Source organism: Anas acuta, chromosome 13, assembly GCF_963932015.1.
Source record: "Anas acuta chromosome 13, bAnaAcu1.1, whole genome shotgun sequence".
Taxonomy (NCBI): Eukaryota; Metazoa; Chordata; class Aves; order Anseriformes; family Anatidae; genus Anas; species Anas acuta.
Genome location: NC_088991.1, coordinates 18,969,041 through 18,993,472, shown reverse-complemented (window position 1 = coordinate 18,993,472; position 24,432 = coordinate 18,969,041). Strand labels below are relative to the sequence as shown.

At 36.7% G+C, this 24,432-nt stretch overlaps 2 protein-coding genes across 6 annotated transcripts in view; both read left to right on the top strand.

Moving 5' to 3' along the window:
- LOC137863897 (connector enhancer of kinase suppressor of ras 2-like) overlaps window positions 1–11,633 on the top strand; it is a 177,476-nt gene extending 165,843 nt beyond the window's left edge. For 2 of the 5 annotated variants that reach the window (XM_068697495.1, XM_068697491.1), the window contains exons 20-24: window positions 1,228–1,298; window positions 2,024–2,127; window positions 3,226–3,733; window positions 4,061–4,260; window positions 4,660–11,633. In XM_068697495.1, the coding sequence (XP_068553596.1) occupies window positions 1,228–1,298; window positions 2,024–2,127; window positions 3,226–3,733; window positions 4,061–4,260; window positions 4,660–4,875 (1,099 nt within the window). In that variant the 3' untranslated portion in view covers window positions 4,876–11,633. The remainder of the gene's footprint in view (window positions 1–1,227; window positions 1,299–2,023; window positions 2,128–3,225; window positions 3,734–4,060; window positions 4,261–4,659) is intronic. The other 3 variants (XM_068697496.1, XM_068697493.1, XM_068697494.1) reach the window with 2 other exon arrangements.
- A 399-nt stretch (window positions 11,634–12,032) lies between these two features.
- On the top strand, window positions 12,033–24,012 carry APOOL (apolipoprotein O like). Its single transcript, XM_068697514.1, has 9 exons — window positions 12,033–12,165; window positions 15,394–15,495; window positions 16,090–16,209; window positions 17,713–17,767; window positions 18,709–18,807; window positions 19,947–20,038; window positions 20,956–21,042; window positions 22,084–22,237; window positions 23,607–24,012. The coding sequence occupies exons 1-9, from the start codon at window positions 12,154–12,156 to the stop codon at window positions 23,702–23,704; spliced, it is 819 nt and encodes a 272-aa protein (XP_068553615.1). The 5' UTR covers window positions 12,033–12,153; the 3' UTR covers window positions 23,705–24,012.
- Window positions 24,013–24,432: the final 420 nt, after the last annotated feature.

Here is a 24,432-nt window from a genome sequence, read left to right as displayed (position 1 = left end):
TCTTTGGATACTTAGATAAGTTTCTAAGTACTGGCATAAGATACGTAGAATGATTTGCTGAAGGCCATGCAATGAGTCAGTGTTATATCCAATATTACAGGTGAAGACCATTGCTCTGAGCAGTGGCATAGCATTGCTTAGACCAGTGGATGAATCCATCTTTGTTGTTTTTTCTTTGTTGTTGTTGTTGTTTTTTCCTCCTTTTCCACAGTTTATTGTAGAAACATCAAGTCATGTTAGGTAAAGAAAAAGTTTAAAATAACTTTCCTAAAAATAAGCTGTAATACTCTCTTAGTGGAAAAACAAACAAACAAACAATAAAACTTATTTTTGAACAAACTAATTTATTTGGGGACAAAACAGAAACTAGAACATCTAACGTAAAGTACCAAAATACCAATATTGAAGCATCTTCACTTTACCAAGTCTTGTTTCAGAAATCTAAGATTGTGTATTGAAAAAAAAATCAAAGTAAAAGATACTGATTTTGCATGACAAGCCTCAACATTTATATTGCCATTATCATAAATTTAGATTAGCAAATAGCTAGTGGTATACTGTCATAGTTTATTTCAGCTTTTTAAGCATGTAAACTTAATACAACTTATTTACTAGCATAGGTTATCATACAATTACCATCATCATTCTAATTGATTTTATTGTATTTTTTTAGCATTTTCAGGGAAGTTTTTGAAGTAGCTATCAGAATAAATGTAGCATATTCCTTTACACGTCTCAGGAAACTATTCCACACAAATAGGTTGCAGATGCAGATTTAGAGAGGATTTTATTCTGCTTAAGATGGAGACAGAGTTGGACATTCTCTGTATTACACAGAAGATTATATGTAAATGCTCACGTTAAGCCATTAACGTGAGCTAGCATATTGGCATGTATGTTTCACATTTTCCTTATGACTTAATTCCTCAGTTTTCTAGGCAGCAGAATAAAATGTAATGGGTCTGATACTCCACTAGGCAAATTGCTCCGGCAGATATGAACAGAAGTCCACATCTGCACTGTACGTGAACTGTAACAACCTTCACTTGGAATTATTAACCACTGAATACAACTGAATCATGATTTTAACAGCCTGAACAGTATTCAGTTTTTGGACTAACAGTTACTTCTGACTTTTCTACAGAATAAGAAATCTGTGTGACTTCATGTTTACACTAGATGTTGCTTTTACGTATTCCTCTTCCTCATTTTCTTTTATTCTATTAGGTGGATGAATCGTCTGGGTCTTGCAGCAATTGGTTACACACCTGATGACAAGGACATTCATCCAGATGAAGGTAATGTTTCAGAGATGATAAGCAGAAGAAAGCAGAGTAGACCTGTTCACTATTTGGATGAAGCTGGAGATGTCATAACTGACTTCTTAATTAGCATGAGTGCTGTGTCTTTTAAAACATAGATTGTCATAAGAACATATATCCTTGAAGAACTAGATTTAGTAGTGCCACCAACAAATAAAATCTAGAATAGTAAGAAATATTAAAAACAAATGATATATAGAATTCCAAGTCCAGGCTGACGTTTGACCTCCCAGAGCAGAGCCATCAGGTATGCCTGTCACTCTAGAGCAAGCGAAGACATCACAGTCACAGGTCAGCAAGTGTTTTAGATCCATTCTTCATCTGCTGAGCTTGGGTGCCAGCCTTGCCTTTTTTGTCATGGCCAGGATTATGGTCTATTAATGGTCTATTAAGTGTTTACTCTCAGCTGTAGTTTGGCACCTAGAAGGAAATTCTCCTCTGTGACCAGAAGCTGCTCTTTTATTGTACGCTGGGAGTTAGGTACCTCGTCTGCTTTCCATAACACTATCCTAAAACATTCGAAGGTTCTTCATACCTGTGTATCTAAGTACCAGATGTTTTCACAAAGTCTGCTCTTTAATAACTGCCAAGCCACCCAGGTGACTGAAATGTTTACCCTTGTAAGTTAGTAATGCTTTGAAAAGGTGGGAACCGCTTTCTTGTGGAAAAGCACATGACTGAAACCCAGAATGCTTTGTTAGCAGATTACTGGAGTGAAAGCGACCAGGATGATGTTGATGGCTCTTTAACCCTGAAGCAGGAAGGTTCTTCAACACTGTGTGACTCCTATCACCGAACACCCTCAGTGAGTTATAAATGCTGGATTTGACAGTAGGTCACCAAACAATGTGTGCCTCGATTTGCATTTTGCTTGGTTTAGAAAATTTAGTTGTTATGAAGACAGAACAAAGACGGATCTCATTATAAGAATGAAATTAGTGCTGTTCCTTGTGATCTAAGAACTGAATGTTTTCTGGTAGTGTCATAAGATGTTAAGAAGCTGATAAAAAATAAAATACTTCTACTATATTGTATAGGGAAAAGTTTTGATAAATGAGTTAAAAATATTTTGTATACAAACAGGTTCTAGTATCAAATACCATTTCTAACATACAGAACATAGCCTGTGATATTTAATCTGTTTCTAAGCACAGATAGGACTGTTCTCTATTTTTCTTTCAGATTTTTCTTCAGCGTGAATGACACGATCCTCACACAACCAGAACCAAAGAAAGAGTGACTGAGGCAACAGCATCACATGGGTGAAGTTCAGACTGATTTTCACCCATGTGATGCTGTTTTATCAACCAGGATACAGGTTAAGCCTCTCCCTTTCTGTTTTTTCACTTTTTTGCCTTTCTCTTTGTTTTTGAATTAAAATGATACACAGACCCAGCAGAATTAAAATGATTTGATAAGCTCAGCAGTCCCCCCAAATTCAAAAATCTTCCTGGGTGCTGAAGTTTTTTTCTTGTTTGGCTGATGTTTATCGCCAAAAATAAAAAAAAAAAAAAAAATAAAAATAAAAAAAAAAAGGAAATCCAATTTTTCTCTCTGGTTGGTTTCTTTTGGGGGCTTTCATGTCTTCACAGCACACTGCTGGACTGAGCGTAAACTGGGCTTATCTTCAGGAAACCTTTGTTTTCCAACAGTTCTTTCCAGCAGTAGTTGCTCATGGGCAGAGAATGTGCAAAACAAGAATAGGGAGTGGTTAAAACATAGCATTTGCATAAAAGATTTCACTGCTAATTATATTGTTTACAAAGGTTCATATTATGACATATCAAAACACACATATAAGTCCATTTTATTAATATATATTGTGTAATGTTATACACTGTAGTGATTTTCTTGGGTCTGTTTTAACATTGTCTTATAGTCAGATATTTTTGTTTCTTTTCAGGTGACTTCTACAAGTCCATTCCCTGAAACCAAACATGGACGACACTTTTCAAGTGAATCCACATATTCTCATTCTTCTGCTGAAGATTCTCGACAAGATGTAGCAGGAAGCACACACTCGTCAGGATGCAGACCTCCCTACCGAGAAAGACGCTCATGGCAGGATCTGATAGAGACTCCATTAACCAGTTCAGGGCTCCATTTTCTTCAAACTGTTCCTCCTGATCCAGAATACATGAGTGGCCGGCCTGGAATGTCACCAGACAGACGAAAACAAGCAACATTACCAGTACAAAGACGTCATAATTATGAACAGGATGGGCCTTTCCCCTTGGCGGAATGTCAGAGAGGACACAGCTCTCACAGCAGGCCACAGAAGCAACGTAGTCAAAGCCTTCCACGAAACAGAGATGTCAGGGGTAAGGGGCGTCTGAAGTCCATAGAAGGAGCAGATGAAAACCTGGAAGAGAAAATTCCTATTAGAAGGCATAATAGTTTTTGCGTAGAAGGTAAGCTTTCAGAGATATTTTGATTCTCTTTACTGCATTGAAAACCAAAGCAATACTGCCATTATTCTCAGCAAGATTTTTGCTTATCAAAATTATATTTTGATAAATTCTTCAGTTGCTACTCAGGACTTTGCATTTAAATGCTTGGATGTAGTACTTAAGAATATAGCTTTATGGCTTATCAAAATGTTATTGTTTCATCAAAATGAAAATGGAAAGACAGTGTTAAAAGTTATTTTATGCATTAATTTGCAGTAGTGTTTGCTGTTTTTAGAAACTTTGTCTGAATTGCTGGATTTGTTCTTAGGTTTCTTTATTTTCTCTCAGAAAACTTAAAAGAAACTGGAGAAAATTCAGATGGTCTTCAAGAGCTGTACAAGTCTCTGGAACAAGCTAGTTTGTCAGCTTTTGGAGAGCAGCGACCCTCCACCAAGCAGGAGTTCCGCAAGTCTTTTGTAAAGCGATGTAATGATCCAGTTATCAATGAAAAGCTTCACCACATCAGAGCACTCAAGAGCACTTTAAAAGTAAGGCTTTATCATTCATATTGTGTATGAGCAATATAAACGTGTAAACGTATAATCTCTTAGTGTTCCCCCACGGACGAGGCTTTCTTTGTAGCTTTAGAACAAACACTTCTTGAGAGCAAAGGTGTTCTGGCCTCAAAACAAAACAAAGCCAAAACAAACCAACCGAACGTTACTTGTTGCTCTTTCTAGGCCTGTTATAGAAAGTGCCAAGGAATGAGCTGTCAGACAGTTTAAGCTGTAGTAGTTCCTGAGTACAGGTAAAAAATTGAAGTGCAGTTTGAATAGTAGTTTGCCTAGCAGTTTGCATTGAAATGAAAGCAAAAATAAAATGCCAAGATACAAAGTGTGGCATACATTTCATTTTGACATATACTGTGTCTTTCTGGAATTTGATAGGCAAAGGAAGGGGACCTCACAGTTATCAACAGCCTGCTGGATGATCCCAACTTAACGTCAAAGAAGTTTAAAGATTGGAAACTAAAGAACTATGAGTTTTTCCTGGACATTTGTGAGTACAGTGCTGCTTTGAAATCACAAAATGGAGCCTCTGAACTTGCAACCTCAGCACCAATGCTGACACATACACATTCATTCATTGAAACTCACGTGTGACAGGACTTGTACCGTGAATAACTGCTGGGTGCCATGAAAAATCCATAAGACAAACACTGTAATATTTATAAATAATGTACTCAGCAGTACTGTAAATAAGTTGGATAAGAGAATAGTGCCACAGGATGCCTACTACATTGCATGATAAGACAATAATATTCTTTATAAATTTTTTGTTTGCTATTATCAACCGATGTCCGTATCAAGCTCTGCATTAGAAAGAAGCAGTGCAGAAGTGTAACTGAAAACAAACACCAGTGTATTTAAAGTACTGTACTGAAACTAAGCTTCTAGTATGAGCTCCTACAGTCATTTTATATATTTAGATATACATAAACATATATCTATGTATATAAAATGTAACACAGTAGTTGATATTTACTTTCTAAATGCCCTAAAGTTAACATTTTCACACATTTTTCTTGAGAAAAATACAAAATAAAAACACAAATACATTGGATGCTCTTAGAGATGAATGATTATTTTTCTACATTTCCAGGTAGTGACCATCTTTGCAAATAAAAGGACGGAGTTATCAAAAAGTAAACTCAATCCCTATAGTGTGCCTTAAAATGTACACTGTACATCTAGCAAATAGATCCCAATCTGGCCCTATGGGCATACTGTACATGCCATTAGATACTGTGTTTGTAAAGTACTGTGCCTGCCTTTAAAATGAATGAAAATAAGTGAGCAGGTGTGGCACAGAAGTTAAGATATGAGTAGAACAATGTTGGTTGTTCACTAATGCTGCAACTTATGGTGATTTTAACAATATTTGAAATATTTCATGGTGGAAGAAAAATGTCTGCACTGAATATGGCACATACTGCAGGTTTTCATAGTTTCTTCACTGTGAATTTAAGTGACACATGTGAGTCACAAAATTCAAGAAAGCTCTGATGCTTCAAGGGTGAGAATTAAGTAAAAAAAAAAAATCCTGAACTAATCAATTAAGTTCCGTAATAGACTGGCATATAGAGCTAAGTAAATTATTCTAAATTATATCATGTCCGGCAATAATTTTTAACTGTTAGTGTACATCAGCAAGTGAGTGAAGTTATTCAGTACATCACTAGAAAACCAATCTGTATTGATTGGATTTGAGAAGACACGCACGTCACATCACGTATTTCACTTCCTTGACTGGATGAGAACGATTTCTAAGAAAAAGATTGCTCTGAATGTTACTGAACTTAAATTTCCAACACACATTCACAATTTCCTTTGACTATGCTTGCTAGAATATTTCTAGAAAGCACAACAAAGGAGTTGTGAATTCAGTTAATATCATTTGACTTAAACACAGGCATTCACTGATGATTTTTCACAATATAAACCTAATTGTCTCTCATATGTTAAGAACTGAAAAATTCATACAATTCAGTATAATACGGGCAAAAATATTATCTCAAAGAAGTCCTAGTATCCTGGAAGAGATTTTAGTATTCACAAACCCAAAAACAGACTCAGCTTGTGGGAAACTAATTTTTTATTTTTTTTTATTAAAAATAGAGAAGGCTAATGAAAAACAAAGACAAAGCTAAAATCACCCACGCTGACTTCCTTCTACCTAGGCTCAACTTCACTCCTTCCTGACTCTTGCATCTCTTCCTATGCTGTGCAGCATGGGGATATGATCAGTCCATAACACTTCATCTATGCCACTCCTTCCTCCTCACACTATATTCCCCTGCTCCAGCATGGTGTAACTCCCACAGGATACAGTCCTTAACGAGCTTCCAGTGTGGGTCCTTCCCACAGGCCACAGTTCTTCCAGAACTCCTCTAGCACGGGTCCTTTTTATGGGGTACAGTCCTTCAGGAGGACACTGCTCCAGCACAGGTCCCTCACAGGCCCCAGTTCCTGCCAGACCTCCTGCTCCTGCGTGGGCTCTCCTCAGGCTGCAGCCTCCTTCAGGGCATATCCACCTGCTGCTCCAGTGCAGCCCTCCGCGGGCTGCAGAGGGACAGGCTGCTTCACCAGGGTCCTCTCCATGGGCTGCAGGGAAATCTCGGCCCTGGCACCTTGGGAACATCCCCATCCTCCTCCTCCTCTTGCACTGGTGTCTGCAGAGCTGTTTCTCTTCTATTTTCTCACTTCTCTCTCTCACAGCTGCTGCACAGCAATTTCATCCTTTCTTAAATACTAATGACAGAGGCAGCGTCAGCTTCACTGATGGGTTCATCTTTGCTCAAAGGAGGGTCTGTTTCTGAGCAGACTAGAAAGGGCTCGCTCTGTCTGACGTGAGGGCAGCCCCTGCTCTGTTCACATAAAAGTCACCCATGCAGTTTGTCTGCTGCCAAACTTTGTAAGGTAGACCCAATACAGCAGCTGGAGAAACACAACTCAGATTTGGTTTTGTTTCTCATTTCCACTGGTATTTATTGGAACCACGGTGGATGCAGTAGTAGCCAATAATAGTCAAAGGTATTAGAGTAAGGATGTATTACTTGACAGCTGTTTTGAGTTCTTTACATCACACAAGCAGTTGAGTCACAGCATGATTGTAATAAATACATCATTTATTGTATTGTATGATGTATTGATTACATACAACATTTGGATAGAATATACAACATGAAGGCATATTTTTTCTGCTTTAGCAAATTAACTGTGTACTTAAGAATCACTGAAGACAATGGCTCCTTAAATGCATGCATTGGAGTGGACGAGGATCACACTGTACCTGTTTTGCTTGAATATTAAGCATACACTTAATCTTCTAAGCACCTGAGATAATAAAAAACATACAGGAAATAGAGGACAATTTGCCACCACAGGTTTCACCAAAATTGGAGTTGAGTATTCATGCAAAATGTAAAACTCAATTTCAATGTATTTACTATGTGAACATTGTAGTTATTGGACAACTGAATAGCAGAAGCATTAATAGAGGGAATTTGTCTTAATTTTTTCCCTAGAAGATCTCTAAAAGATGTATTTCACTATTTGTAATGTTATCCTTCATACAATGTGGGAGAAATATGCTGCAGTGAAACAAGCAGAAGGGTAAATTATAGAATCCATTTATAAACCAGTTCATATTGTATGTGCAAGCAGTGATAGCTAGACACATAATTAAATGGATTAAATTTCCTATATTCATAAAGAAATTTAAACTTCCCTTTCATTTCAAACCCAAAAGATGATCTGTGCTTTCATATTAAACAGATTTATATGATTTTAAAATAGTTTTCACAAAGAATTTCAAATGCTACTGTATAGTAACTTAAGAGAAATGACAATTGTTCACTGAGCGTATTCAGTAGTCCTTAGTAAACAATGAAACAAGCTATTTCTTGTCTAAAATGCTACTTATAGATACAGCTGAAATTAACAAACATCATTTGGAAGATGTTTTTCAAAAATAATACAAATAGTAAGGAAAACAGAAGGAATCTCAATATTATTTTCTCAGTATTCACTAAAAACAAACAAACAAACAAACACATACTTCTGAAATAGGAGTAAATGACAAAAAAATGAGATATCATACTGTTGGTTAGATTATTTTTTAAATCTTTCAGTGTCATGGGTTCATCTGTGTTGAAATTCTCATAGCCATGAATTAGGATTTTGCTCTTCTTTGTTGAAGTAACTGACATGCACAGTGCAATATCTATATTGTATTTAAAATCCATGCACAAAATTCAAATAAGTCAAATTCTCCTGGTCCAAAAGGTACTCTAACACTGTACAATGCAGCTGAAATTGTTAAGGTATATTATATTAAGGTATATATCAGGTATATAAAACTGGTTTAATGCTCCCTCTAAACTACTGATCCCCCTCCTTTTTTAATACACTCTTCCATATTCACTGAATTCTTTGATCAATAAAAAATACCTTAGTAGCTATCTCTATATCACTTCCTCAGAAAGCTTTTTTCTTGTTTTCATAGATTTTAGGTGACAACTTCCCTGAACTTACTCTAATTGTTATGAACAAGAAGTAGTCAAAGGAGGAGGAGGAGGTTCTCATGAGTCTGTATGTACAAATCCTCTAATAAAAATAAAGCTGAGAGAATACTGGCTCCATGCTTGAGGGCAGCACAGGTAGGAGTACATTTCCACTCACAGAAACCAGCCTGCATTAGACCTGGGGTCTTTACCCTCCCCAAAGCAAGTTGCTTTACTTCATTGGCAAAAACTACCCTACTGTTCCATCAGCTTCTGATATAGCTCTGCTTTCTCAAACGCCACAAGCACTTTACATTTTAGCACCATAAGGAGAAACTAATCAATTGCTACTAAAGGATACTGGAGAATGAGATTTGATACCTTTTCCAAGAAGGGAATTCTGAATATGATCTGTTTGTTAATGTTCAGATACAGACTGCTATCTTTTAAGCTAGAAATGTGCTGCACCACTTGCTTTTTCCAAGGGAAAAAAATGAGTATTGCAGAGAATTGCTAGATGTATGTGGCAAGTTAGCTTTATTTTTACTGTCATCAGCAATTACAGCTTTCCAGGCCAAATTAATTATTCTTCAATTCAAAGTTTGGTGAAGGCTACAGCAAAGGTACCTTCCAAAGGGTTACTTCACAGAGGGAATTGCTAAGCTTCGCTAAAATTTGTAGAATTTCACTGTTGACCCTTACTGAGGCTTTACTTTGACTATTAATAGAACAGGCACCTCAGGCACTTTTTTTTTTAATATATATTTTTGAGAGAGAAAGCTGATATACTACTGGGACCTAGTCTTAATAAAAGTACAGATTTTTTTCAGGAAGATACTGCCCACCATTGTTTTCGAGAACCATATTCATCTTACTGTAGGCCAGACAAATTAACATGTTTGTTTTTATCACACTTAAACGCGTTTAATGTGACAATTAGGGATTTTACTGTATGCATTAATGCCACTGTATGAGCAGTATTTGAAAGAAAGCAATGCTGAAGAAATATGTCAACAAACTGCTGTTTGACCAGAAAGGTCAGACCTGATGGCTTCTGTCCTCACATTTCTAGAATATTACTCATTCTCAGGCATTGGTGAGGGTATCAATACAGATCTTTTTACTAACTGTAAATGCATCTGTCTGAATGCTGCAGATTAAATAAGGATGCCACATTATACATATTTACTCTATTGCATTTTTTCACTAGCAACCACAAAGCAAATGTCTTAACAAATCTTGTTCACTGACTAAACTAACAGTAAGACCTTACCAGTTAAGTTACCAGTTAAGACTTCTGTTTTATTGAGAAACAAGGATTTCAACTTAAAAATCTGAAATGGGAACAGGTTAGGATATAGGAGAAATGCACTAGTATTAATAAACTTTTTACATTTGACACATACTGTATTACAAAGAAAATATCCTTGCAAGACCATTAATTGCTGGGCCATAGGTGACTTCTGTCTAGTTTACTAAAGTAGCTAATAAAACTTGTATAGAGAGCCTTTTTTAGATAATGCTTACATGTATGAAAATGTATGACACCCTTGTACTATGGCTTGCACTTTACTTGCATTAAACTGTGAAGTAGGCTGTAGTAATGTCTTTGTATATTCAGGGGTTGAAATACCAAAGCAGTAGATGGTGTTCAACCTGTACTGTTAATTAAATCTGAACTTGCTGATAATGTGTATTTTGAAAACCCCGCTAACTTAAAGTCTTTAGCAAATAATGATATGGGGTCTCCATGGTCTTTGTTTCTTTGTAAATATAAACATTCTTACTGTTTCTGTAGCAATAGGAGGTTATAAACCAAACTTTCACTAGGACTGTTTTCAATAACAAAAAAAAATCTATAGCGCCTTGTATAAAAATCATGGAGACTCCATGACCTGTGGGCATTTTTTGTTTACAAGCAGTATGTATATATGTATTAGAGGCAGAACTGTTATTTATCACAAAATTATGTTGTGGTTGATTCTTTCTAAAGTAAATATATGTTTTATGTCATTATGAAAAATAAGTATTTTTAGTAAGAGCCATCTTGAAAAGTTTGAAGTGTCAAAGCTTCAAATACTAGTAATCTTCCATGTTTCAGCCTTGTTTTTCTATTCAACTGTGAGATGAACTGAGAGGTCACGGTGAACCATCTGTCTATGCCAGGGAAAATGTCTGAGTTATATCACAGTTTCCGACATTCTGCAACTTTTCTCCAATTACCATCTTGCTTAAGCGCTTTTATGAGCAGATGCTCTACCGGTACTGTGGTAAAGTCCCTCAGCTCACTGATGCTACAGAGATAGAAAAGTAACTGCTCTAACTGGACTAATACAGGTAAACTAGGTTTCAACCCCTGGATAATACAGTATTTCTTCAGTTTCACAACAGTATTTTTAATTTTATACTCGTCTATGTTGAGAGATGATCCAATAGTTTATATAGGCAGTGAATGTTAGGTTTCTTTTTTTCCTCTTTTCAGATGAGTTCTGTGTGAATTACTGTAACTGGCTGCGTTTTTTCTATCACAGAATTAACTTGTTAACTTTTTGTGTGTCTACAATGAAAATTTATGAATGGAAAACTTCACTGTGTGTTGCTCACTGGGCATATACCTCATGGTACATTGCACAGACGTGTAAGTTGTAAGTTGCACTGCAACATTAAAAAAGGAACATATTGCTCTTTTTTCAAAGATATTAACTTATTTAAGAGATATAGTCTGTACATTATTAAAAAGAACATTTATTCTTCCTAAATTCAAACAAAGCTTTTGTTTTGGGGAAAAAAAAAGTTGTAAACTTCAGTTGTAAATTTGGACTTCAATAAACTGAATTATCTGCACTTAAAAAAATTTGTGCTTGCGGTGTTTTAGTGTGTGTGTTCTGTAATAACTGTAATTAGAAAAAGAGTAATAAAAGTCAGGCCTCAGGCCTGGGTCCAACGTAGGCAGCAGCTGATGCACTCCCTCACTTGGGCTCAGGTCTTCCAGCTGTTTGAACAACAAACCGTGGCTGCTTCACGTGAACAGCCCTGAGAAATCTTTTTATGTTTCCTTGGTTAAAGCAAATGCGGTTTACACGTTTTGTTTCTCTCATGTTTTAAAATGGGGACACTTGGGATTTGTGCTTTGTGACTGCAGCAGCATCAGTGACCATATACCCTGACCCAGAACGTTTCTAAACCGAACGTTTCCTACAGCCAGGAGAGGTAACGGTGACCAGAGCCACAGCTTTTAAGGTTAATTTAAGGTTATCAGCTCGCCACAGACCCAACGCGGCCGCTGCGCCCCGCCCGGCGCGGGAGGAGCCCGGGGCCGCCTCCGAGAGCCCGGCCCGCCTGGCCCGCCCCGCGGCCGCCAGGGGCTGTCGCTAAGATGGCGACCAAGGTGAGTGCCGCCTGGCGGGGGGAGGGCGCTGCCGCGGCGGCTCCCCCGGCCCGGGGCTCCCCGCAGGGAGGCACCCGCGGCCCGGGGGGAAGCTTGAGGGCACCTCGGGGCCTCCTGCGCCGGGGGTCGGGCGCCGCTCGGCTGGGGAGGCGCAGGGGGGAGGCCGCGGGGCGTACTGCGGGCCGGCCGCCCTGCGGCTCCTGTGGCCCCTGCGCGGCTTCTCCTCTCCGGGGCCGGGAGCAGGAGGCTGGAGCACGGGGCAGTGGAGCTGGAGGCGCAGTGGGAGTTCGGAGGCCTCGGCATCGCGCCCCTCCGGTACGGAACGGGTGCCCCAAGGAGCTGGCTGCAGAGCTGCTGCGTTGTGCCCGGGGAATAAAAGGAGTGTTTCTCTTCGGGCCGTTCTCCGTCTAACTAAGGCTTTCTGAAATGCCTTCCGCTGCTTATTGGAGAGTTGAAATACCGTCAGGATACTTGCTTGGTACTAGAATTGTAAGGGTAGCACATCACTGAAGCACACTGTTACAAGTTAACTTGGTCACAAGTACCTAAAAGGTCTTTAACTGTAGATCATATAGTGTGTTAAACAGGGCGAAATGTGCCTGTAGAGATCAAGGCTTTCTCTCGAATATGTACATGGGTTTTCCAGTCTTCACAGTCCAGCTGAGGAATAGGTTGCTCACACGTGAATCTTCATACTTTTATGAAGTATTTACAATGCATGTGCATCTGCAGGGAAAGACAAGATGCAAATGAGGACAGCCGACAGAATGGAAATGAAGCCTTTTACCTCAGGCTGTACCCGAAAAAGGAAACCATTTGGCTTCACCATATGCTTGGTGATCCTGAAGTAATATTGTCGAGTACATAGATTTGAATGATTCAGTACCTTTGGATAAGTGACGTGAATGTGTGTGGTGTTATTTACTATGAAAAATTAATAGATTTCCATTGTCGTTAAGTTTACCCTCTCTGTTGGTTACCATCTAGCAGACAAAGATCAACTCAACTTACTTAAACTCTGTGGATTTGTTTTTGAAGTGGAAGGACACTTTGTTGCACCTATGTGCATGTTTTGTAGATGTCTTGTAAATAAACACGCGTGAACCAAAGCTTCTAATGATCTTCCTGTCTCATGTAACTTGTGGGAAAAATAAAAAGGATCAGAGACAGTTTTCTGCTCCAAATCAAGACATCTAAGTGATAATAGAAAACTATAAGACCATGCCTATCATTCATTTAATAACACCTCTCCAATGAAAATGTGGCATGAAGCAGCTGCTAAAATTTTAATCTCATTTTAATCTGGCTAGTAGATTCTGGTTTTGGGACAGAGAAGGGATATGTAAGATAGGCAGGTGCATCAGGTCTTTGCATATAGGCCACTTCTTTGATTTCCTCTGGTCATTTGGAAGTTTGTTTCGACCTTCTGGAGAAGTTTCCTTGTTTGTGCACCAGTTCTTGAAGCAGAATTGTGCATTTGTGGAGTTTCATTTTTTTCCTAAGTAGGGCATGAAGGCATGTAACTGATGGTATCTGTAATTCTGGTGATGTTTAGATCTATATTCATATTGAATTTATCTCCTGAAAGTGTCACCTGGGCTCCTGGTTTTTATAACTTCTGGTGTTTAGATCTGTTGCCATTAGAGACAGAGTGATTTTCTTCTGTTATTTTCATAGGCTTAGGTCTGAGCGTTAATTCAGATAACTGAACTATTATTAAAATGCAGAGCAGATGTTGAGCTAACCTCATTCAATTTTGTTTTTTTTAAAGGCAAATTCAAATATTTCCCAAGTTTATTAGCAAGAATTTTTTGTTGTTGTTTTGAATCTGTAATTGACTGAAATTCTGGAGTTGTTTTACTGATTGACTTTGCAATTCCAGCATTTTTACAGCCTGCAGATGTTTTTCTCTGTATTTCTTTCTTAGCCTTTGATAGGACTACATGATCCTGTAGTTTCTTAGTTCTCTATAATGTCTTGAAGATATCATAGGTAAATTATCTTATTTTAATCAAATATTTTTCAGAAATTCATAATAATAAAGTAAAAATATCTTAGCTAATTTACATATTTGTAATATACGTAGTCATTCAACAAAGAGGATAACTCACCGTAGTGAAGCCCACTGAATGTAGGCAAGGTGATGTTGCTTTCCTTTCTCCTCGGCTCTGTGATTTCCATGGAAAAGGAGTGAAACCTTCTTGCAGTGGTTGTGCCAACAGAAGCGTTAGGTAGTAGAGCTGATTTTTAAACATTTATGCATTAGTCTTCAGGCACCCAAAAGCAAAGCAATTAGTGTCAGTCAGGAATTGGACTGCTTTCAGCATTCACATTTCAGCTTCCTGTGTTACACTTAGAAAGTCACAGCAGAGTTTGTAGTGCTCAAACAACTTAATCAGGTGTAAGTGAACAACGTAACTTTTTTGTGCATTCTCACTTCTTTAAATTTTAGTTTGCTTCTAGTATCTATTGCAAATTGGTATGCTGGCTTGGTAGCACCTTGTACTGAAATGGGTTATCTGAATTAAAGGACATCTGAAATAGTTTTCTTTAATAATATAAAAGTCAGGCCTTTCCTTGAGGACTGCTTTATCTTCGTGGACCATCTTCTGTAGCTCAGGTTGTGCTGTTTCGCTCTCTGTAATATTATCTCAAGGACGGTTATTGTGTTAGTTGGTTCATATTGGGACTATTGCCATCTTCCTCCACCTATTTGCTGCATCCTGGGGGTTTCCAGTGCTAGGAAAGATCCTGAGCACCCACAGGGCTTCCTGGGGACGTTCTCGGGTTGCCTGGGGTGTGGTGAGATGGCAGTGGTGAGTGCTCCGTGATCAGCGTATGCCAGCGTGCTTAGTGCACCTCCAATTGGAATGCTAAGGCAGTGAGGTTAAAAAAAAAAGTTCATATGAAGCTGTATTTGAATTTAAGCTAGATTAGAAGTTAATTTATCATAATGGGTGATGATTGAAGTGGCACTGATCATAAAATCCTCCCTCGTATTCTAGATAGAACTTGTTCTTGGTGATTCCTAGCTTTTTCTTTACCATTGGTATTTCAGAAAGTGTTTGAAATATGGGGAGGTTTTTGAAAGTATGCTATTTTTAAAAAGTTTTGAAAGTGACTAATTTAATCCCATATTTGATCAAGCACAATACTATGGTAAAATACAGATTGTATTGCAGTGAAGTTTTTATTTCTACTTTAACTCCCTTTTTTCATCTGTCTCAGGTGGTAAAGCTGGCAGCTGTTTCTTCTGGTCTACCATTTGCATGTACTGTATACGCAGCAACAGAAAAAGAATCCAAAAGTCAGCTGGTGAAGCCAAATCAAGTAAGACCTTGTCATTCTTGAACAGAATGCTAGAAAAATCTACAAATATCTTTCCACTGATTTTTATTACCCAGTAAATAAAATACATACTTGAGTATTATGTGATAATTTACATTATCTCCTAAATAATTGGCCTCTACAGCACAAATAAAACATGAAGAGTGTATGCTAGTGAGGTTTTATCTCATTTTGATTATTACATTATTTCCAGACATAAGCCAGGTAAAATAAAATAGTATAATCCTTGCTCGTAAGTCTTTTCCTATCATACAGTTTCTAGCAATAAATTATGTGTATCTTACAGCTCTTCTGGTTTATGCTTACGATGAATAAAATATATTTTTATCATACTCAGTAATTCTACTTCTTGGAACTTGTACAATACTTTCTGTTTTTATTTCTGAAGAATTAACCTGTAGTCACACTTGTGTAATGCAATTTTCTAAATGTAAAAGAGCGCGTTTTAATCTGCAGACATTGCTGTAATTGGAAGACTAAAGATTTGTGGTCTTGAAAAACATTATTCAGTGTAGATAAATACTACTCGGTATACAAAACATTCTCTCTGCAGTCCAGTTATGCTTTTCTTTCCAGCTTCCAATTTACAGCTCACCACTTCTGAAATTGAAATACATTGAAGAACAGCCTGGTCACTTGCAGAAGCAATTCTCTTCAGTAAGACAGGCAACTGGCCGCTACATTGGGTGGTGTAAGGTAAGAAGTACCTCTATCCAAGGTTTCCTATAATTCACTAGACTAAAACCTTCAAACAACATCATACTTATTTATTTATTTATTTTCAGTTTCTTGTATTAGGAGAGACCTGTAATTTAAGACGCAAAAATGAACCGTTCTCTCATAGTCCTCTACTGTTCTTTTAGTAGGGAACCTGTGCATTCTCCCTGTTTTCTGAATCAAAAGGCAGGAAGATCAAATAGGTCCCTTTTAGTCAGTACTCAAGTGGATCTAGGCCAGCCCACAGTGTCAAGTTTGCTTGACTTTTGCAGCAAGAATTACGTAGTTTACTTCTTGCCAGCATAACTCTATTGCATTTGGGATTCTGAAATCCCAGGTACAGTCTCTATAGAGAGGGAGAGCTGCTTTCAAATGACTGGTTAAAAGACCTGATTCAGGCAATTTAGGAAAGACAAACTGAGTGAATCCAGTATTACAGCTAAAGCAGGATATTACTAGCTGTTTGTCAAAAATATGTCACAACTCTATTACTGACTATTCTAGTCACGGAAGAAGATGTGATACCTGTCACCATTCTGATTGCTAGTCAATGGCAGCCTCTTACGCTGACTGCTGTTAATATATGAAATGTTATACTTCTATTTTCCTATTACAAACAAAATAGACCTGAGCAGAAAAAGACAGAAATCAAAATGTGTACATGTATTTTCTGTCAATTCCACTTCCAATGGTCTCTGAAAATTCTATTGACTACATAACTGAAACCAGTTAGTTATAAGTCTGTATCAAACTTTTCCATGCCCTTAATTGGGAAGTGTCAGGGGCTGACTAGCAGGGACCTCTGGTGGCACAAATTCAGTGTTACTACAAATACTTTTTCAGTGATAAAATTCATTCTTCTTTTTTTTTTAATCTCTTAATGAACGTGTATTTACTTGATTTGTGTAGCAATCTGAGGACAAATATACTAATAATAGGATAAAGAACAACTTGTAATTAAGTTGACTGATTTGAAAGGAGTAATGCAAACTAGTTGAGTGCATCTTAAACCAAATGAGCATTGCATATCTTCAGCGAAACTGAGCACCATTTTCACAATCTAAAGATGAAGTCAGAGAAACTTACCCAATAAAGCAGGGGAAGAGGAGATTGTATTTTGTGATTGAATTGTCTTATGTTACACAGGTAGCATCCAGATGTTTTGCTGCACTACAGTCTTGTTGGTTAAACACAAAGATGTTAATTTTAAAAATGCTCTCATGTAATTAAACAATTTCTCTTTAATATAATATGGAGGGAAGTTTTAAAAAATGCAAGTTTGGTGGTCAAACAGAATAGTCTCAACATAGCTACTGTAAAGTTCACTAATCTGTTGTGTTGTGGGGTTGTTTGTTTTTGAAAAGTTATGTTATATTTGTTTATCTCACTGTTTTGATCCTTATGTACCTACTGGCTAGTTCTGTACTGAAAGCGTCTACTTTTGCAAAGTATTTACATTTATTTTATTTTGCTTTTCTATAGGATGCTTTTTTGTTTGTTAAAAATGGAATAATGGATTCAATTCAGTTTGGGAAAGGTAGGCAAGTCAAGAATTTCTTAACTGAACATTTTCTGTTGATTCTTCTAGCAACTTAGAAAACTGGTCAAAACAGTAAATTGTACTTAAAGAGGAAAAAAAAAGATGGAAGGAGACTGCACTGGGATATTTTTGGGAGATGTAAAAAAAGGTTACTAGAGCCACTGCTAATTCATTATATCACTGTGGAGTTTCACTTCTGTTCTCAAGTGAGAGAAATTACCAACTAAGTAGTATTTCTTATTCCTTTGTATTTTTTCTTATTCCTTTGTTTTTTTTTTCTCCATGTTTTGAGATCTTGTGATATATTCTGTTTTTTCAGATTTAGAATTTTTTGTGGACTGTCAAAACATTAGATTTTATTGTGATTTGATGAGAGAAGGTACAGAGAACATCTCCCTTGCCTTGCATTCTGCAAAATGTTTTCTGAAGTTTGAGTAAGGGAGTGACTCTTGAGTAGGTAGCACATTGGCAATGCTAACTCTTATTTTAATTTGTAAACTTTTGAGTATAGAGTTAAATAATTGCTCAAATCTGAAACTAAAGATGAATAATTTTCTATACCAGTAATATACTGGGAAATTCAAAAATATTAATTAATCTATATTAACTCACAGTAAAATCACAACTTAAAGCTATGTTTTTCTTTTTGTTTCTTAAGGATTAGCATTTTATAAAACATACATAAGTATCTAAGGAGAAAATTTCTTAGTTTACTGCTGTGCTTCGAGGACTGGGATTCTGGTCCCGGCTAACACAGGCTTCAGATTGTGCACCTGGAAAATAAGGCATCTTCATTCATTAACACAAACTCCAGTGTTGGACTGTTTTCAGTTTTGGATATTTGTAATTTTATTTCCACTTTTATTTCCTAAGTTGGATATAAAAGATAAAGAGTAGTGTTGAATTACTATACTTTTTTTTTTTTTTTTTTTATTAAGATGCTTATGTTTACCTGAAGAATCCACCACCAGAATTTCTTCCCAAAGTTGGCATGATTACAATATCAGGCCTAGCTGGTGTAGTGCTGGCGAGAAAAGGTAGGGTTGCTTTTTTTTTTTTTTTGCTTATTTTCATCATTGATGTGTTGAATATTTAGCATGTACTACTTTTGTCAAAAGATTTTTCTGAAATTGAGGGAAAAAAATAACTATTACTTAAATAAAATCCTTCCTGATCAATTCAAAGGACATCATGAAATGTTTCTTTAAGATGATGACTAAGACCCACTAGAGCAGGACTATGTAGTCATTTTTGATGGTGGAATTGACAGCAATTCACTTGATCTGAGTTTGTTCATTATTGGTTTTCAACATGTGTGTATATGGGAAGGAATCTGAAGACAAATTAATAAGACTGTTGAGTATAGTGAAAACAAAGAGAATCTAGAGAAAAGTACCTACTACAGATTGTTGGCATTTAGCTACCAGGTATGAGAGAATATACATCAGATGGCATGACTTCAGCAACTTTGAAATCAAAAGGGGAATTTCAGGCTTACATCATCCTCTTTTCTCAAGATAAATATTAAAGGAATAATGCTTATCCTGCTAGAAAATACTGTTCAGAAAATGTTCATCTGTAATACCTGAGTGCACACGTGTTTTCTGAGAATTTTGCGAAGCAAATGAGTTCATCATGATTTTGGTAAATTACTAAAAGGATTCTTATTGTATTCCTATTGCTTTTCAGTGGACAGTCATTAAAAAAAATAATAATTAAGAATGTGCTATCAGGGCTTCTTGACAGCAAACAGTAACTCTTGAGACTGGCCCAGCCATTCTCACGTTGGAATAAAGAGGCCGAAGTTTCCAGGTTCCTGCCTTCTCCAAATTCTACATACAGTCTGTGTCCTTGAGTCTGTGTACATGGAACTAGTGAAGAATCACTGCAGCTCCTAACTGACACAGGCATTATTCTCATTATTCAGAGTTTTGGAAAATCTGGTCTGGGATTGCTTCTCGTTCAGGAAACCAACTTTGAGAATACCAGTTCTCTCTTACAAACCTGGCTGTTTACTGAATACTAATCATTTTCTGCATTCCCTCCTTCAGCCATAGTGGGAATAAATTGGATATAAACAATTGTTAGGGGTTAAACAATTGTGTTTAATTGATACTACCACTTAGATTTATGTTACCTTAGTGTCTAATTATTTGGAATATTTGTCTTTATACAGGTTCTAGATTTAAGAAAATTGCTTATCCATTGGGACTTACTACTTTAGGAATTTCAGTTTGCTACCCAGCTCAGTCAGTACTAATTGCTAAGGTAAGTTTCCTTGTGTTTTAATATTGAATTAACAGAGAACTCAGTCACAACATTGCAGTTTCACTTGATTTAAGTGTCAATCTTTGGGCACCCTTATATTACTAAACTGCTAAGAGTTTTTATTTGTTTGTTTGTTTTTCTTATGTACAAATCAATGAGGATTACAGTTTCTCAAGAGTCATTGGGGGACTTCCTTGACTCGTTGTTTCAAAACTTTTATGTCAGGGTTGGAAGAATCAGAAATGAATAGGAATGCTACGCTGTACATCAATCATAACCTAGCTCGGGAAGCTAAGTCCTTGTTTCCTGTCTGCTTACATTATGCTTCAACACAATTTTTTGTGGTTGCAGCTGTGAAGTACTATGTATCTACAGAGCACTTATAACATTTCTCCTTATTCAATGCAGTATTATAAAATTACTTTTCTAAAATATGAAAGACTGAAGGATTTGGACATTTTAAAGCAAAGAATTGCTTGCTTCCATGGGCCAGGTCATCTTTTGAAGTTTTTTTTTTCCCTTTTGTGTTACTGTCTTTGATCGTTTCCAAAATAGTGAGGCAAGTCTGGATTCCTGTAAAGCTGGTGTTGCAGTCTATTGTGCTAACATTTACAAAACACTATTCTGTCAGGGTTTTGATTTTATTTTGAATAGATGTATATATTTTGATTTTATTTGGATAGATATGTGTGTATATATATGAATGCTTCCTGTGGATTTCTAATAGCAATGTATATGCTATTTAGGATTTGCTTGATATAAGAGAAATATATGCTAGATTTTGAAAAGTAGATGATTACAATATGTCTTAACTCAGTATGGTGTTGAGCATGTTCTCATTGAAATAAGATGTGCTGCGTTTGAATGGTTAAAGCTGTTTTGAAATTGTGGGTTGTTTGTTTCTTTTTTTTAAATAGGTAACAGGGAAAAAGGTATCTTGTGCAAGCCATCAAATCTATGAGGCAGTACGATCACTGTGGGCAAAAAAGGAGGATGTCTCCAAGGTAGGCTTTCTGAAACAATGACCATAACTCATAAATGCAAAGGAAGAAATAAGTAAATGAGAAGGTCAAGTACCATTCTGCTTATAAGTATAATAAGTAAGATTACTGATAGCATTAAGGGAGGCGCAAAAACCCTTCTGATATTTTTGTAATTTCATTGTTTAGTTAATGTAAGGTTTGTTACACCTCTCAAACCAATAGACACTCAGATCCTCTGTACGCTTCGACAAGCACAAAAATGCACAAGAGAAGAGTGAGTTTCTCTTGGAGCTTCTTTTGAGCTTGGCAAAAGTTAACCCATTCTGATTCAAGGTTTGGTCCTGAGGAGATCACTGAATTTAAGATAGAGAAGATATATAGAATTAGCACAGATATGACTAATTTGTCTTTAAACATATCAGTGAAGGTAATTCCACAGTCCTTTCAGGATGTCTGTTTAAATTACTCTGTGATTTAAATTGTGTTCATCTCAGATTGAGCTTATTTTTTTCTTGTCCTGTTCTTGTTGCAGCCATAGTGAAGAGGTTGTTAACCTCTTTATATTGACCTATTGCATATGGAAAATTTATCTATTTTTGCTTGCCATTATCTTCTTCATAGAATAACCTATTACTTTATATTACTAGGGAGATGTGTCTTTTTATCTTCTGTTAACTAAAGGCAGTAAGTGTTCTGTAAGATCTAAATATTTTTTCTGTCTTGTGTAACACTATAGATTCCTCATGTGTAAAGAACAGTGACTTTGTGAAGTAATTTGAGGGTCTCACGTATAAACAAGATCAGACTGAAGTGTGCATTCATGAAATTGCTTACATGTGAATTTGAAGTTATGCTATCTGAACTGGGGGGAGGTTTTATGCAGGTTTGTTTGTGTTTGTTTTTGTTTCACAGCTGTGTCCACTGCATGCCAACTGACTAATATTACCAGCTGAATGTCATTGTATGATCTCATATCTGAAAATAATTTAATAAAAGATAAGCTTTCAGATAACCTTATTTTGCAGTAATGTATTAAGCATTTTATTCATGTTTGGTTCACAGCTGCAGCAAGAGTTGAAATCAGTTAAACAAGAAGATAAGAAGAAAGAAATTTCTAATACAAAACCTGAATCTGCTTTTGAGTCAAGATCATTTAATAGAACAGAATCTTCTCCAGTAGAGTCTTGGAGTACTAAAGATCCAGTGCCTTCATCAGGTGAATTAAAAATTCAAACTGTAATCTCAGTTACAACATGCAAATCTAAGGCAGGTTCTGAATTCCTTGGATTCATTTTGTAGTTACCCTTGCTTTAAAATGGAACAGGTTGTCATAGTGTATTATTCTTGAAAATATACTGAAGACAGAATCATTTAATAACTATATCACAGCCTCAGGGAGATAATTTTCTCACTGTGGAATCTGTCAGATTTTGAAAATTATTATATATTTTTTGTTCTTCCTCAGTAATGTTTTCTTTCACTCCATGCGGTTTGTACCGTATTGCATATTGCTAGCAATGAGATCATGTCATCAAGTACTTTTGTAAAATACCTACTTTACGTTATCTTTCTATGCCAGAATTTAAGGATTATTGCTGGATTTTTATTTGTGAAAACAGCTAATTTGAATTAATGTTCATTTTTCTCTGTGTTCTTTATCTTCAGATGTTGGTAAAAGAGGAATAAGTAAATGACAGATAAAGCACTGGATTTGATTTTGCTAGTTTTCTGCAGTGGTGCTCCCCATGCATTAGTTCCCCATGGAATTAGCTCACATCCCTAATACAGATGTTCCCTAAATTAATCTGGTTTGTCAGCGAGCTTTATTTTCATTTGTCCAAACAAAGCAAAGTTTTAGGGGAACATAGCGCCATTTATTAAACCAACTGATGATGTAGCTGGAAAAGATATGGGGCAGTGTTGGGAGGCACAGTCCTAGATAAACGTGGCATCGTATTCACAAAGGTCCTCCATAACAACAGTATCAGTAAATGTGTCAGTGTTTGTGCCTTGACATGCAGGTTGAGCGTGAGGGCTACACATTTTACTAATCTTAGTCTTTTTGAAGTCATAAAGTAAAACTATGTAAGTGTGTTTTTCTCCATTTGGAATCCTTACCATATGGCTGTGAGTGGCTGTGCAACAGCTTCAAGGAAGATTCAGCTGTGCTGGGGGGTCAGCTGTGCTCCTGGGAGTAGTGTGGGCAGAAAGAATCAAGACTTCTTCCACATCCTAAGCTTTCCCTTCCTTTCCATCTGTAGGGCAAAGCATCACTAATTCTTCTCTCACCCTGTGGTGTTCAGGAACTCCATCTGCTGTTGTGCGCTAGTAATTACAACATTACAGAATGACAGAAAGGCTGAGTTTGGAAGGGACTTCTTAAGATCATCTAGTCCAACCCCCTTGACAACCATTACTTTGTCGGTCTGTGACACTTACAGTTTTAACTAGAACATGTGTATTTTTGGTCATTGGTAACAGCTTAATAATTCAGTAATTCTCAAAATGCGTCAATAAACTTTTTTTTTAGAGCTCAAAAATATATTAAATATATTTTATTAATGCTTCTTTCCCGTTTTTAACAGGAACAGGGAAGACAACAAAATTTAAACCTGACCCAAAACTTATGGACCATGGTCAGTCCAACCCAGAAGATGTGGATATGTACAGTACAAGAAGCTAAGATGTCTGCTTATAAATCTTCACAAAGTATTACAGATAAGGGGGAGGGAAGAAGGGAAGGAATGATCCTTGTGACTCATGCTCTGTGAGGTATAATTTAATCAGGTATTTTCATATATCCCAGTTTGTATTATTGCCTCGCATGATTCTGTTTAATGAATATTTAGTTTCTCACTACCAATGAGCAGTGAGAATTCACTCGTATTCAGCGTTACTAGTGCGACACTGAGAAAATGAGATTTGTCAGTGTCTTCTCACAGTGAGGTTTCTCTGTGCCAAACATGTTAATAAATGACATTTCACAAAGGAGATTTGAAAATGTAAACGTATTTCTATACTTGAGCTCAGATTTTCACTGATAGAAGAATGTGATTGATGGGGTTAGAGAGGCTTCTTTGTTTCTTTTTCACTTTCAGCTCTGGAATGAAGTGCAACTTCTTATTGTTCTGAGTAGCCTTAAAAGATTAGTTGTTTTATCATATGATTAGCATTATCTGTAATGCTTGTATAAACAAGTCAGTTCTTTTCATTGCAAAGTCATTTGTTGTTGTTTACCTCTTTCACAAAGGTAAATGGAAACTGAACTTCTTGTCTTGCATGCTTGTTTTGTGGTCAAACGTCACTTAAGTTGGGAAACACACAACTGATCTCTAAAACATCCATTATGGATTATGCATTAGCTTCTACCTACTTCTAATACTTGGAAGAACTGTATGCAAATTGCTTAAT